Source organism: Ochotona curzoniae, unplaced genomic scaffold (assembly GCF_017591425.1).
Source record: "Ochotona curzoniae isolate NIBS_2020 unplaced genomic scaffold, NIBS_Ocur_1.0 contig_1014, whole genome shotgun sequence".
NCBI lineage: Eukaryota > Metazoa > Chordata > Mammalia > Lagomorpha > Ochotonidae > Ochotona > Ochotona curzoniae.
The window spans coordinates 48156671-48173031 of record NW_024464920.1 but is presented as its reverse complement, the minus strand read 5'-3'; the positions used below and the strand labels follow the sequence as shown (position 1 = coordinate 48173031).

The 16361-nt window shown below is 47.8% G+C and overlaps 1 protein-coding gene across 4 annotated transcripts in view; it reads right to left on the bottom strand.

The window, feature by feature from the left end:
• Window positions 1-16361, bottom strand: part of TNRC6B (trinucleotide repeat containing adaptor 6B) — a 232204-nt gene that overhangs the window by 36953 nt on the left and 178890 nt on the right. For 3 of the 4 annotated variants that reach the window (XM_040986413.1, XM_040986431.1, XM_040986422.1), the window contains 3 exons: window positions 11624-11965; window positions 7278-9629; window positions 5734-5892 (listed from right to left, as the gene is read on the bottom strand). In XM_040986413.1, coding sequence (XP_040842347.1) covers window positions 5734-5892; window positions 7278-9629; window positions 11624-11965 — 2853 coding nt within the window. The remainder of the gene's footprint in view (window positions 1-5733; window positions 5893-7277; window positions 9630-11623; window positions 11966-16361) is intronic. The other variant, XM_040986439.1, reaches the window with a different exon arrangement.

The window sequence follows — 16361 nt, the reverse complement described above, 5'->3', positions numbered from 1 at the left end:
TTACATGCAAATGATGAGAAATCTGCTCCCCTTAACAAGCATAGTTTACTGTGGTCCTAATTTCACTCTCCTAAGTTACTTCTTACTCTTCTACACAATGGTCCCTGTAAATAAGCCGCATGATTGAAAACAAACAAATTTGATTTGAGGTGAGTCACTTACAAAATAAAGCAATATGAAAAAGGGAAGAAAAAAAAAAGGAAAACTTGTAAGATAATTTGAATATCAACACTGGTTAAAGAAGAGGAATTCAGGGCTGGCACAGTGGCATAGCACACTAAGCCTCCCCCGGTGGCACCAGCATCCCATAAAGGGGGGTGGTTCAAGTCTCGGTTGTACCACTTCTCACTCAGCTTGGGAAAGCAGCTGAGGCTGGCCAAGTCCTTGGGTCCCTGAATTCATGAGAAGACCTGAAGAAGCTTCTGGCTCCTGGCTTTGGATGGGCCCAGCACCAGCCATTGTGGCCACTTGGGGAGTGACCCAGTGGATGGAAGATCTCTCTCTCCTGATTGATCTACAAATCTTTCTAACAAGAATAAATAAATCTTAAAAACAAAAGATGCAATGATTTTACCTAACAGAATCATCTCTAAAAAATACTTATGGGCCCGGAGGCGTGGCCTACCAGCTAAATTCCTTGCCTTGAACGTACCAGGATCCCATATGGGCGCCGGTTCTAATCCTAGCAGCTCCAGTTCCCATCCAGCTCCCTGCTTGTGGCCTGGGAAAGCAGTCCAGGACGGCCCAAAGCTTTGGGACCCTGCACCCACGTGGGAGACCCGGAAGAAGTTCCTGGTTTCCAGCTTCAGATTGGCATAGCATCGGCCGTTGCCCTCACTTGGGGAGTGAATCATCAGACAGAAGATCTTCCTCTCTGTCTCTCCTCCTCCTCTCTGTATATCTGACTTTGTAATAAAAATAAATCTTTAAAAAAAAAAACCACATAATATTAAAGCTGCATAAAATGATTAAGGATAATGAATTAATGTTCTTTGCCTACCGCCTGTCCACACCTTCACTTTACCTAGTAACAGGAAGTTTAAGGAAGGCATTCAATTTTGACAGCTTCATATTAAGAGTCTGGAGTCCAGGAATCTCCAGGCTGCTGCTCGGGCCAGGCCGGTGACAGCCAGGAAGGAAACTCCAAGAATATCAGGCACAGGGCGGCTGCCACTTCTTCTTTTTTTTTTTTTAATTAAAAAAAATTTTTTTTATTGGAAAATAGAGAGAGGAGAGACAGAGAGGAAGATGCTCCATCTGATGATTTACTCTGCAAGTGGCTGCAACAGCTGGAGCTGCGCAGATTTGAAGCCAGAAGACCGGAGCCTCTTCCGGGTCTCCCACACGGGTGCAGGGTCCCAAAGCTTTGGGCTGTCCTCCTCTGCTTTCTTAGGTCACAAGCAGGGAGCTGGATGGGAAGTGGGGCTACCAGGATTAGATCCAGTGCCCATGTGGAAGCCTGGCGCTTGCCAAGGTGTGGACTTTAGCCGCTAGGCTCCTGCGCCAGGCCTGGCAGCTGTCTAACACGGCCCTCCAGCCCAGCGAGGCCAGGGCCGCACGGGGTTCATCCCAGAATGGAGGGCAAGGTTGCTATGCTCTCTGTCACAGGACTGTTTCCTCTTGCTAACAGGACTATAAACCCATATAGTCACATTTTATATTTATAGGATAATTTACATTATTTAATCCTACACTTTAAAGCATATACTTGTTAACCAACAAGAATTAAAAGCCCAATATTGGGTCTGGCGTGATGGCCTTCTGGCTAAATCACTGTCTTGCACACACAGGGATCCACGGGCACCGGTTCTAATCCCAGCTGCTCCACTTCCTCTAGCTTCCTGCTTGTGGCCTGGGAAAGCAGTACAGGATGGTCCAGAGCATTCATGACCTATTGGGGAGTGAACCAGTGGATGGAAGACTTTCTGCTTCTTCCTTCTGTAAATCTGCCTTTCCAGTAAAAATAAGTAAATATACATAAAAAATAAATGCACTGACCCATTCATAAGTCACTAGATGATCTCTCATGATGACCCAACTAACTTCACAATGAAAATCATAATGGAACTAACACTTTCATAATGAGCTGCTTTGTGCTTTCCTTCAAACAAATTCATTATTTTCAGTCAAGTCTGAGTTAATTTGTTGAGCACATAGAAATCACACATTAATCTGTTGGAAGATTACTGTATAACAAAAATCAATTAAAAATTTTTAAATTTATTTGAAACAGAGTTATAGAATGAGAGGCAACAACAGAGAGAAAAAGATTTTTACTTGCTGGTTCACTCCCCAAATGGCCACAATGGCCAGAGCTAAGCCAGGTAGAAGTCAGGAGCCAGGAGTTTCTTCCAGGTCTCCCATGCAGGCATGGAGCCCCAAGTGCTTCAGCCATCCTCCACTGCTTTTCCAGGCACATTAGCAGGGAGCTGGATTTAAAGTGGAGCACCTGCGACTTGAACACTGGAAGTGCAGGTGGTGGCTTTCCTGCTATGCCACAGTAGTGGCTTCCAGGCAGGCAGCACTGTGTTTTTCTCTTAAAAAAAAATCACTGAAAAGGTGAACTCTGTATAAACTGCTGAAAGTTAACTCCTTTATTGACCTATAAACTTCAATTTCACTGCAGAAAAATAAATAATCCAAAGACAGCGAAATGAGTTGCTGATACAGAAGAGTGTTATTATTATTATTTTTTAAGAATTTAAAGCTTTCTAAATGGATGAGTTTAGGCCTGAAGTAACTGTAAGATTACTTGGGGGCCAACTTTTGGCAAGCGGGTTATACGACCATTCTGCAACACCGGCATTCTATATGATTAGCAGTTTGAGTCTAGACTATTCTACTTCCAATACAGCTCCTTGCTAATGGCCTGGGAAAGCAGCTCAGTGCTTGGGCCCCTGCAGCTATATGGGAGACCCAGATGAAGCTCCTGGCTCCTGACTCCAGCTCAGCCAATCTCAGGCTGTTGTGGCCATTTGAGAGTGAACCGCAGGTGAGCAGCAGATGGAAGATCTCTCGTTCTGTTTTTCTCTCTTTCTCCCTCTCTCTGCGACTCTGCCTTTTAGACAAAAAAAAAAAAAAAAAAAAAATCCAAAATAAAACAAAACAAAGCACTGTATACCCAAACAAGAATCAAGGAGCAGACAATGGAGCTATATAGACAAAGCGGAAGAATTGATGTTTTTGAAATACAGTTCAGTTACACAGGTCTGAGTGTGAGTTTCTAGAATAAGTTGTTATCATTCATTTTCCTTTATGTGGCTCTGTTAAGGGGTCTAAATATTGAAAAGGAAAGGAAAGGAAAGGAAAGGAAAGGAAAGGAAAGGAAAGGAAAGGAAAGGAAAGGAAAGGAAAGGAAAGGAAAGGAAAGGAAAGGAAAGGAAAGGAAAGGAAAGGAAAGGAAAGGAAAGGAAAGGAAAAGGAAAGGAAAGGAAAGGAAAGGAAAGGAAAGGAAAGGAAAGGAAAGGAAAGGAAAGGAAAGGAAAGGAAAGGAAAGGAAAGGAAAGGAAAGGAAAGGAAAGGAAAGGAAAGGAAAGGAAAGGAAAGGAAAGGAAAGGAAAGGAAAGGAAGGAAAGGAAAGAAAGGAAAGGAAAGGAAAGAAAGGAAAGGAAAGGAAAGGAAAGGAAAGGAAAGGAAAGGAAAGGAAAGGAAAGGAAAGGAAAGGAAAGGAAAGGAAAGGAAAGGAAAGGAAAGGAAAGGAAAGGAAAGGAAAGGAAAGGAAAGGAAAGGAAAGGAAAGGAAAGGAAAAGGAAAGGAAAGGAAAGGAAAGGAAAGGAAAGGAAAGGAAAGGAAAGGAAAGGAAAGGAAAGGAAAGGAAAGGAAAGGAAAGGAAAGGAAAGGAAGGAAAGGAAAGGAAAGGAAAGGAAAGGAAAGGAAAGGAAAGGAAAGGAAAGGAAAGGAAAGGAAAGGAAAGGAAAGGAAAGGAAAGGAAAGGAAAGGAAAGGAAAGGAAAGGAAAGAATTCAGGGGTTAGTGCTGAGAAGTTGCAACCTGTGAGGCCAACACCAGTCCATGCCTGAGCTGCTCCACTTTCTCTTCTTTTCTTCCTCTTTTTAAAAGATTTGTTTATTTGTATTGGAAAGTAGACATACAGAGGAGGAGAGACAGAGAGGAAAATCTTCCATCTGATGATTCACTCCCCAAGCGGCCACAGTGGCCGGAGCTGAGCCAAATCCGAAGCCAGGAACCCTGAGCTTCTTTCAGGTCTCCCACATGGGTGCAGGGTCCTAAGACAATCATTGACTGCTTTCCAAGGCCACAGGCAGGGAGCTGGATGGGAAGCGGGGCCGCTGGGATGGGGATCCCGGTGCGTGCAAGGCGAGGATTTTAGCTGGTAGGCTACTGCGCTGGACTCAGAGCTGTTCCACTTTCAATCCAGCTTCTTCACAATGGTCTAGGAAAAGCAGTGGAAGATGGCCCAAGTGTCTGGGCACCTGCCTCCTAAGTGGGAGACTTGGCTGAGACTCGTAGTTCCTGTTTTTATGCTTGTCCAGTTCTGGCTGTTGCATCTGCTTGAGAAGCAAATCAGTGAATGGAAGATCTCTGACTCTCTCATCTTTCCCTCTCTGGGTAGTTCTTTCAAAATAAACAAAGAGGGCCCAGCACGATAGCCTAACGGCTAAAGTCCTCGCCTTGCACGCACCGGGATCCCATATGGTCACCGGTTCTAATCCTGGTGGCCCCGCTTCCCATCCAGCTCCCTGCTTGTGGCCTGGGAAAGCAGTCGAGGACGGCCCAAAGCTTTGGGACCCAGCACCCGCATGGGAGACCTGGAAGAAGCTCCTGGCTCCTGGCTTCGGATTGCCTCAGCTCCAGCCGTTGCGGTCACTTGGGGAGTGAACCATTGGACAGAAGATCTTCCTCTCTGTCTCTCCTCCTCTTTGCGTACACACCTTTCCAATAAAAATAAATAAATCTTTAAAAAAAAAAAAAGCAACCAAAGAAACCTTAAACACAAATATACACTTATCCAAACATTTTCTCTTGCTCAAATTTTAAGCATTATATAACGAAAAGATAATGCCTTAAATATGTCATGTGGCAGAAAAGAGATGTTAGGACATTTTAAGGACAGTTAAAGCCAAGGGGAAACAGGCACTTGGAATTGTATTTTTCAGTTTAGGGACTCAGCATGAGACATTCCCTAGCACCAATCTTCAAAGACTTGAAAACAACCACACTACACAGAGCCAGCCAAATGAAGGGCAGCTCAGAGTCTCACTGATTATGAATGAGTGCCATGCTCTCCATTTTAAAAACTGAAATGAGGAAATCTCTGTGAAGGTCAACAACCCGCAAGAGTGAAGTGAATGGTCAGAGAAGAGGCCCCAGGCACAAGGCAGGCCTGTGGCGAGGAAGGCAGCGGAGGGAGGCAAGGGTCACAGCGCACGTTCAAAACTGACTTCAGACACAGAAGGGTCAAAACGTAAAGCAGACATGGGAGCATGTTTAAATTACTGGGCTAAAAATCAACCGCATCTAAGTCATAGTTCTGGCTAGGTACCAGGCCTAATTTAAAACAAAATCAACAACATGTACTTCTGACTTCGAGTTCATTATAAACACTGCAGTATATGCCAGCCCAAGCAAGCACCATTGCTATTAACTATTTAATGTTAGAGGCCCATAATCTCATTGAATCAAATTAAACATCAAATAGTCCTCACCAAAACGTCTTGCTCCCAAATTGAAGACCCCCCTCACCCTTTCAAAAAGCGACAGTGCGTGCACTCACTGGGTTTCGTGGCATTGGGAGCGCTGGTGGGTGCATGTCCCCAGCCCGTGGCTGCCGCTCCTGTGTCATCCACCTCGCCCCACCCAGGACTGCTCTCGCTCGGCTCACCCCAGGCTGACGTGCCGTTATCTGGAGCAGGGGCTGTGCTTTTGCTCCAGACTGTAAGGAAAGGAAAAGCATCTCTAGGGATGTTTGAGGAAACACCGCAAGACGCTAGGGGTGACGGGCAGCGTGACCACCAGCTCATCCCTGCTCTGCTGGCTACAGTGCAAATGCCTTCCACCCCCAGAGAGGACACGTGACTTTCAAAAAGTCAAATGCACGAAAAGTTTGACTCAGTAGCTCTGTGAGGAGAATTTCAGCATGGACAGACTTGTTAAAATGTATGGAACGACAGTACAGCAAGATTCACTGTGTCACTGTTAGGACAAGCTAGGTGGCTACCTAAGCATCTATCAAAAAACTAAAACAAAGCAAAATAGCAGTGGTTATACCAATGGCTGACCCCCCAAGAAGAGAATTAAAAGGCAGAGCTGCAGAAGCCAATGTGGAAAACTTGCAATCAGAATGAACCCGCCTGAAGGAGAGCGATCAGAAAGTGCCCCTTCTCCGAGACTTACAGGACAGACACGGGTTCTGCTGTAGGCATGAACAAGATTTCTGAGAGCAACACAAACTTCTGAGATTTTCTATGGGGAATCGGATTCTTTGCTTTTTTGAACAGCTGGGAGGTTTTAACTACATGAACGTAACTTTGCTTGAATGTCAGTGGGTTTTGTTCTGCACAGAGTTAATGGACAGTCTTCACTTCCTTCCTCACTCTTTTCAACACTAGAAAAAAACAACTACACCCTGTTTAAAGACAATCATTTTCTACGTGGCCTTAAGCAAATTCATTGAACACTAGACTTAATTTAAGGACTGGAAAACTGATCATTAATGTTTCAAATAACTTTAATTACAAATGACTCCTATGGGGTATCTCTTGATTTGTTGCTCTTACTGTGGACACTCAAGTCAAGGATAATTCATCCCAAAATAAGAAGGGCTTTCCTATTGCCGTGCTTAACTCATGGGTTAGGATCCTGCCTGTTGAAACAGTCCGAGTCTGAGCAGACGATTACACAACAAAGCTAATGACGTGCCCTGCTCCTGCACCAACCTGAAAGCAGATGAAAACCTTGGAAGCCCAGCCTAGTCACAGCACTGCAACGCTGATGGCAGCTGCCTTTGCCGGGCACAGAGAAGCACAGCAAAGGCGCCCATGGAGCGAATTCAGGTGGAAATCCCAATCTGCCACACAGACTAGGCGCTGCTCTAGCTCATGATTCTAAAACCCAAAGCACAGTTTGTTTAGCAAGATGCAGGATAATACAACCTGGGGGATTAACATGAGATTGCCACCTTTTTCTTTGGCCAGGCAATAACACGAGTGTTTGACACAGGTTCTGTCAGCAACACTGAGTAACTGCACCTTTATAAAGACTCCTGGGTCTAGGTTTCTTTCCTTCATCAAAACCTGCTGAGAACACGCCACTGCTTACCTGATGCTGATTTATTGGTCATTGGGGTGGGCAGGTTTGGCTCGCGAGGTGCAGGGCCTCCCTGGGAATTCTTATCCCACAGATTCACATTCTTGTAGTTGTAACTGTTGGGGTCACCCCAGGCGGAGGTGCCATCATCAATGTCCATCTTCCGACTGATGGACTGTGGGGAGGGCTCCTCCCAGCCGCTGGGCTCCTCATCCTTCGGGGTCGTGGGCTGCGGCCCACTGCCCCAGCTCGAGCTGGAGGGTCGGATGTTGCCTGGGGGTGGTGCGGGTGGGCCTCCCCAGGAGCTCGAGGCCTCTGGCTGTGGTGGCGGTGGCTGCTGCTGTGGCTGCTGCTGCTGTTGGTGCTGTTTATTCCAGGAACTGGGCTGCCTGCCGGTCTCATTCCAAGCCGGTGACCTTTTGCAATCCTCCCAGCCACCTTTGGAAGCAAGGCTTGCATTCCCACCATTACCCCATGTTCCGATTTCATTCTGCCCTCCTTCGCCCCACCCGGACACAGGCTTACTTGCGGAACTTTCCCAATTGCTGTTTTTTGCTTGATCAGCTTCCTCTCCCCAGCCATTCTTTCCCGAGGCCCATCCTTGATTAGGCTGGCGCCCTCCTCCCCACCCTTGATCCTTGCTGGAGTTGTCATTCCAGGAGGAAGGTGTCTTCTCATCTGGCCGGCCTCCTCCCCAGCTGGAAGAATTGTTGTTCTTGTAGTCATTCCAGCCTCCTGTGTTCTTGGGGTCTTTCCACTCTGCGGGGCCTGAGAGCTCCCCCCATCCAGACTTCATTTGATTGCTTTGGCTGGGTGCGTCTCCCCAGCCCCCTGAGTTCTTGGTCTGTGTGGCAGCGCTCTCCCACCCCTCAGTTCCTTTGTCAGATTTCCCCTCGGGCCTTGGCACCTCTTCAATATCCCACACTGTGTCCTGCTTAATTTGAGTCTGGCCCCAGCCAGTGTTTGAGAGCACCCTGGGGTCCAAATCAGTTCGGCTCAAAAGAGTCTGCAAGACAGCCTGACAATCAGGATGTGTGGGCCGGTACGACCGACGGCCAGAGTTATGACTGTCACTACTTCCTGCTCTGTGGTTGCTTCCAGTGCTCTGACCTCCAACTTCACTTCCCGTGGAGCTGGAAGATCTTCCCCAACAGGGAGCCTGGGCATTGCCTTGGTTTTCAGGGAGGGGGTGGCCCTTTTGATTGTCCCATGCTCCAGTGCTAGAATTTGGTTGGTTTGGACCACTCCATTCTCCAATTTTCAATTCCTCAGACCCAGTCGGCTGTTTCCATTCTCCCTGAGAGACCCCGGATGCCATTTTGTTCCCTTCACCCCACTTGTTGTCATTAGAGTCCTGAGGGCCAAAGTTCCAGGACCCACCCGTAGACCTGTTACTGTTGTCCCAGGAGTCATTTTTTGACCCAGATGATTTCTGAACAGGAGCTCCTTTCCAGGAGTCCTCTCTATCTTTTCCATTGTTCCCATTGTTTCCAGAATTGCTTTGTCCAGAGACTGTGTCAGTTCCAGAAGGCCCCCTAGCTGCACCCCAGGATCCAACACTCCCAGCCTTTCGCTCTCCAGTGCTTTGTGAAGGGGCATCAGTGCTCCTGGAGGTGTTCCCCAAGCCCATTCCAAAGGACATTCCCTTACTCTCCATGGGGTTTGGTGAACTTAAGTTCAAGGAGTTAGTGTTTCCATTTTTTGGTCCATCAGTGTTATGAATTTGAGCCTGTTCTCTGCCAGAGACAACAAAGTTCACACCCGCATTTTCCATCTTTGACTGCTGTTCCCTGGATGCCTGACCCACTGTGCTAACCTGTGCACTGGAATTACTTGTGTCCGTTTCCAATGCCCCTTTCCTAGAAGTTCCTTCTTGGACCAGTGCTGGCCAGGCAGATGGGTTGCTATTTGGGTTAAAGTTGCTGAAACCAGAGCCAGGTCCAATTCTATCCTGACCACTTGCATTCCTCCAATTCCCTAGCCCACCATTGCTCTCCGCAGTAGAGGTGGACGGTTGAGCAGATTTAGCCTTGGGGTCAGACTTCCAGACCCCAAGGTTACATTCGTTCCCGGAACTTGCAGACTGGCACTGGCTCCCTTTGCCTTTGTTATTAGTGGTGCTTCCTGGCAGAGTGCTCTTCTCAGAGCCAGGGTTAGAGGCACTGTTGTTATCGGTGGTATTTTCGGAAGAAGATTCAGTGTCTTTGCTGGCAATACAAGGCCACTCTTCCATGTTAGACCCGTCTACAATCACCTTGTCCCAGGCGTGAATTGGGTTGGGGGAGGCGCCGTTGTTGGAGGAGGCTCCAGGGCCCCAAGTGGGATTTGCATAATTTGAAGCAGCAGCACCTCCAAGGGTTGACTCTGGGAAAGAGAGCACCTCATCAGTCACAGCTTCACGAGCATTTCTCATCAATCCCTGGAGTTCACACTGTGCCAAGGGGAGCTAGTCCCCTTTCCCTGTACTCGGCTGCCTGTCTTGACAGACTGTGTCAGTATCACAACTGTCTAGGTCATGTCCTCTCTCGCATCTGTCCAGTCTCCTATCTGTTAAGATAGACTCGGACAGCTCTCAGAGCAGTCTCCTTGCCATTGCTTGGGGGAAGAGGGCCTTCTTGTGTCTACCTAGATTTACTCCTCATCTACAGTCTGAGTACTTGTGGCTGGAATAATGCTTCTAGGGTACGCCTTCCTACCACTGCCGTATGGAGAGCCTTCATTAGTTTCTTAGAACAGAATTCACACCTTGGCCTGGAGCTTTGTCAAGACGACCCGTGACATGGGCCAACCAACCTTTCTAGTCTCGTCATCCCTGACTTTACATGAAGCTCACGGTCCATGTCACTTGTCATTCCACAGCTTGGGTCTTTTCACCCAACACCATTCTGTGCTGGCATCTACTTTCTCCTCCTGAATTCACACAGTGACACTGACCTATCTCTCTTGAGTTATTTTTCCCTAAGAGGCTGTTTTTGAGCTCAGCATCTGAAAATAATCTCTCTCTGTCCTGAATGACTGTGCTTAATGCACTGTATCCACACCTTTCCTTTCCCACTTGAGCTGCCTTTCTGGCAGACTCTATTTTGCTAGTGTTTAAGGTGCGCAGAGTAGTCAGTGTGACGTGTCCAGGAAACACCTGCTGTGTGCTCACTGAGTGAGATGCAGGAGATACATGGGCATGAATCTGACAGGGCTCCTAAAGCCTAGGAACTTAATCAGATAAATTAACCTAACTCAGCAGCTACTCTGCTATTTACTATATGTGGTGGGAAGAAAGAACATCTTAAACTTATTGTAGCTTCTTACTCAAGCAGCTTGACATCAGTGTGAAGCTGAAAAAGCATCACACAGAGTGGGATGAAGACAAGGAAGCTCAGATTTCCGTACTCTTGGGATATAGAGGTCTCCTTTGCTTTTAGCAATGTCAATAAGCAACTGAGTGGCTCTATCCTATGTCTTCATCAAGGCCTGGCTACACCAGACTGCGGAAGTGCCCAACAAGACTGCTCCTCACACAAGGGGTCAGCACTTTCCAGGGCTATTTGCCAGGCCCTCCTCAATCTGCTCTGGCCAACCTCAGAGGCACGATGCCTCTGTCATCGTAAGGTTCCCCTTCATCCTCACTGCACGCAATCAAAAACTGACAGAGTTGTCTAGGCAATTCTTTGTTCAAACTCAGTGTATTCTTTGTTCAAATTCAGGCCATCAATAAATTGTCCTTGCCAATGCTTGACTGCTCAAGCTCTCAATTTTAATATAGTTTTCAAAGACATCTTAAGAGATAAGCTGTTATCTGTTAATAACCGTAAAAAGGAAAGAGATATTTGAAGTTCTTGGATGTGGGTTGACACTTACCCAAGCCCTCAAAACTACTCACAGAGCACTGTGGCAAAAGATGGCTCAGAGCTACACAACAGTGCTTAACGGAGCTCAAGATCCAGGGCTTTTGAAAGAAGAACATTTAAAAAAAACAATAAAAACTGCAGAAGGGGGCGTGGTTTGCTTAGGCCGGCACTGTGACCCAACAAGTCACTCTGTCCTCACTCGGTGCTCGGCAAACCTGAGTGCTGAGCTGGAATGTTACTCCACGCAAGTCCCTGAAGACACGCTCGTGTTGCGAATGGAACAGCGGGAGCTCGGACTGTGAATGCCTCGTCCAGAAGAGGAAGGGGCATCCACGGAGTACAGGCCAGCAGCAGCTGCGCCAGCCTGTGTCCAGGGCACAGGACTCCAAGGCGCACTCTGAAAGCCGCCCTCCTTGACTCTAACAGGCACCCTCAGTCAACTGCCCATGTGCGGAGGCAAAGAAGCCCCTGCTTCCTCCAAATGCCCAGAACCGGCCACAACCAGCGCCTCACCTGACGCAGTCCCACTCTCGCTCTGCAGCAGCGTCCCTGTCACTTGTGCGTTGTTTGGGTTTGCTCCAGGTGCTGTGCAGGGAGGAGGCCCTGCCCCGCCCCCCAGGAGCATGCAGGACGGCGGAGGGGGCTGCCCACGCTTCAGTAACACTTTGTGGTCCTGCTGGCAACGGAATCGCGGCGGCACCTCCCGAGGCATGTAGCGGGCGGCGCTTGGCGGTTGTCCGTTCGGCACTGCCACCCTTTTGGCATTGTTGCCACCACTGACTGGTGGCGATGGGGAGCTGCCAATCGGGCTGGCGGCCGTTGGTTGGCTTAGACTTGGTTTCGTCACTTCGGGCACTGAAAGAAAGAGGTTGGGAAATGAGACCCAGTTTTCTCAAGATCATCGTTAAGAAAAGTTACATGAGATCCATTCTAAGGAGCCTCCATGTCCAGGGATATCGCTGGCTCAATTCCTGCAGCACCTGCAGCTGACTGAAGGCTGGGGTGGAGGTGACCGAGGCTCAGAGCCAGCAAGACGAGGACTGCATCCCACTCTTGAGCGGAGGGAAGCAGCTCCAACAGCACCCACCAACAGCAAGTGGCAGGGTCAGGAGGGCTGCCTGGGGGCACAAACCTCTCCAGCAAAGCCCTTCCTGACCAGGCCGGGCCTCTAGGTCAATGGCCCCTTCCCTCAACTACATTCTCACAGAAGCTAACTCAGTGAACTCTTTCCTGCAGCCCTCGGACCTGCCGTCCATCTCAGCCCACCACAAACTTTCACACTCTAGTTCCCTGCCAAAGGCCCTCCCCGCCTCCTCCCACCGTCTCTCAGGGGGCAGGGATCCACTCTCCAACCTCTTTATTCCTAGGGTTCAGACAAGGCCACCCTAACAAGAGTGCAGGCCTATAGAATCACAGAGCTCTACCTGGTTTCGGATTTTAAAGCTACCTGAAACTCACAGACTTCATTGGCCCACTGTCTATCAGAAAATTTGTACATCTTTTTTGCCTTTATTTAATCATTTATTCATTTATTTCTAAAGAAAAAGTGTTTGGCCCAGGTGCAGTAGCCTAGCAGCTAAAATCCTTGCCTTGCACATGCTGGGATCCCATACGGGCTCCGGTTCCAATTCCGGCAGCTCCATTTTCCATCCAGCTTCCTGCTTGTGGCCTGGAAAAGCAGTCAAGGACAGCCCAAAGCCTTGGAACCTTGCTCGCACTTGGGAGACCCGGAAGAAACTCTGGGCTCCTGGCTTTGGATCGGCACAGCTCTGGCTGTTGTGGCTGCTTGGGGAGTAAATCAATGGACAGAAGATCTTCCTCTCTGTCTCTTCTCCTATCTACATATCTGACTTTCCAATAAAATATAATAAAGCTTAAAAGAAAAAAAAAAAAGGTTTATCAGAATCGGTATAGTGGTGCAGCACGCTTATTCTCTGCCTTGTAGCATTGGTATACTCACATGGACACTGGCTCCTGTCCTGGCTGCTCCACTTCCCATCCAGTTCCCTGCTTATAGCTTGGGAAAGCAGCAGAGGATGGTCCAAGTCCTTGCAACCCTGTACTCATGTGGGAGACCTGGAAAAAACTGCTACTTCCCAGCTCTGAAACAACTCTGCTTTGGCCTTCGTGGCCACTTGGGGAATGAACCAGTGAATGGAAGATCTCTCTTCCTATCTCTCCTTCTCTCTCTGTAAGATCTTTCAAATAATAATAAAAAATATCTTTTTAAGAAAGGAGAGCGAGGCTGTCAGCTCTTTATTTAAAACAAATCTAGACACCTTGTCTATTTAATTTATTTTTTAGTCTTGAGACCTGACCAGTGTTTCTGAGAAAATCTGCAAGGTGAAGAAACTTTACAGATACAATCCATGAGCCTGCTGACTCCCAAGTCCACCCCTTCTGTCCAGGGCCAGGGCAGCTTTGGGTTCAAAGGGGGGGCTGTACCTACACGCCGCCTGTCTGAGGGATGTGACATGAGGAACCAGGGTTCACTGAACATCAGCGAGTACTGTGCGTTCTGGGACTAAGTGACAGGTGCTAAGTGACTCCCAGGAAGCCCCAGGTCCCACCTCAGCCAGTGTGCACAGGGTCCATCACGTGACAAGCACTAACATCAGCTACTGATGGAAAGTCACGTAGTGTCCGCTGTGTGACTTATAACGGCCAACGGAAAAATAACTGGTAAATGAATGATTAGCTTTTGTGTGATCCCAGAAGAGCTAACAGCACACAGTATCTCCTATCTCCTTCTCTCGAGGCCTTTCCTTGTTTTTCTAAAGCCCAAAGAGTCTTTAAGGCTGGAGGCTGACTGTACAGCATTCCTGGCACTTCTGCAACCAAGGGTAGCAGGTGGTCACCAGCCATGATGCAATGTTCCTTGCCAAAGCTCCTCAGGGCACTCTCATCATCCCATCAGGGTTGCAGATTATGAAGCCATAAAAAGATGGGAACACATCTCCACTGCTTCCTTCCTTCTAATATGGAACTCACTCTGCAGACACGCCATTCAAAATCCCAGGGAATAGTCAGAAGAGGTCTGTGGGACCAGGTCAGTTTTAAGCAGATGGTGCTTCTGAACCTGAATGAATCCTTATTCTATTTTTTCATGATGTCTTTCTGTGAAGCCAAGAACTGGAAGCACTGAAAGTCCAACCGGAATCCTAGACACCAACTAGAGAGACACCCATTAGGCTGGAGGCCAAATACAACCTGATTCCAAAGGTTAATCATGAAATCTCAGAATCAGGATGCGGCCTCTTCAGGCTCCAGAACGGGAGATAACAAGAGAGAGAGAGAGATGACTGTTCACACTGAAAGCGTTAGTTCTTAACCTCTCTCTTTCCTGAATGTGAACATTGGAGGTTATGGTGTAGATATTACTAAACATGAGCTGCTTAGCTCTGGTTTTCCAGAGCAAAAGTTGGTGGTTTGGAGCAGGCCCTGTAGCATACAAAGCAGGTGCTGCTCCACTTGATCCAGCTCCCTGCTGGCTGTCTCGGGAAAGCAGCGAAGGTGGCCCAAGTCCTTGGACCATGACCACCCACGTGGGAGACCCAAAAGAAGCTCTCGGCTGCTGGCTCTGGCCTGATCCAGTTGTGGCCGTGACTTTCAAATAATAAATGAATCTTTAAAAAAAGAGAGTGTGGCGTAACCATGGTCTCAGTTATCATAGGGGGAAAAAAACCACCTCAAAAACACTGGTATCCTATTTCTAATTTCCATTCATTTGCTTTTGAAATGAATTACATTCTCTATAATGTACTTTTAATGACCAAATTATCTCTCCTTCCCTGCTTCCTTCACCTTACAGCATTCTCCCACTGTGGGGGCATTTCTGGAGATCGTCAATAAGATGCTACATTTTCAGATAAAAATACTCTAACTTCTGAGACAGGCAGGCTTTCCAGTTTTTTGTGTGTACTTGCACAGCAACCCCAACAACTGCACTGGACTACTACAAACTATTTCCTGTGACTACTGCAATGATGCTAGACATGTAAAAAATTAGAAATTCAATGTTTCATTTTCATTTATTTATTTGAGAGCAGTGTGTGTGTGGAGAGGCGGATGGGGAGCCTACCAGCACAAGCTCTTGCATCCACTGACTGCTTCCTAAATGACACAATGAATGGGGCCAAGCAGGCCAAAGCCAGAGCCAGGAGCTCAATCCAGGTCTCCCCGCTGGGAGGCAGGAGCCCAAGCACTTGAGCCATCACTGCTGCCTGCCAGGACCTGGACAGCAGCACTGCACCACCCAGGCACTCTGACATGAGACATGGGCGTCCTCGCTAGCATCTGAACTGCTCTTAGAAACACTTGTAAAGCAGCAGCTAAAATCAAGCAAGGCCAGATGGAAAACCTTTAATTTCACACTGATGACATAGTGGCTGATGTGTATCCCACTACTTACAGTAACTTAAGCATGGTCTCACTTCCTCACTCCCAGTGACTCCTCAAGTAGCTCCATAGATTGTGCCCTGAGCACCTCACCGCAGGCTTCTCCTCTCATCAGAGCTGCCAGTCTAGGCGCACTCATTGGGCCTCTCCTGTGGCCTTGGACACTGCTAGGCACTCCTGCTGACACCAGTTCCACCAGTGACCTCTTCGGCTCTTCTTGTCTCTCCCAATGTGGTGTCTCACACTCACAGTCTGAGATAAGCAAACCTTTTCTGCAAAGAGCCAGCTGGTAAATGCTGTAGGTTTAACTAGCTGTAAGGTCTTTGTCACCATTCAGTATCTGTAGGGCAAAAGCAGCCATACACACTGTATGAACAAATACCCATGGCTGTGCTTCAGACAAGGAAACAGCAATTGCACGCCACTTCCACATGCAACTGAACATTCTGCTTCCCATCTTTTCCAGTAATTAAAAGATGCATGGATGGGGATTCAGCCAGTGGTCCAGATACTGGTTAAGATGCTGCATCCTTAGCTGGAGCTCTTGGGTTCACTTCCTGTCTCTGGCTCCAGCAACTGGGCTCTTGTCCTCCCTATGGAAGACCAGGACTGAGTTTCCACTGCTGGATTTTGGACCAGCCCATCCCACTGCAGATATGTGAGGAGTGAACCACCAGGTGGGAATGCTCAGCCTCTCAAATAAGCAAATAAAAAAAAACCAAAACAAAACAAAGCCATTCTTAGTTGATGGGTGAGTAGTGATCTGGTCCTTAGTCACAGTTAGCCACCTCTGCTTCTTTGACTATTCCCTTTGTCACAGATGAAAACTGCAATTTTGCATGTTCCACAGCTG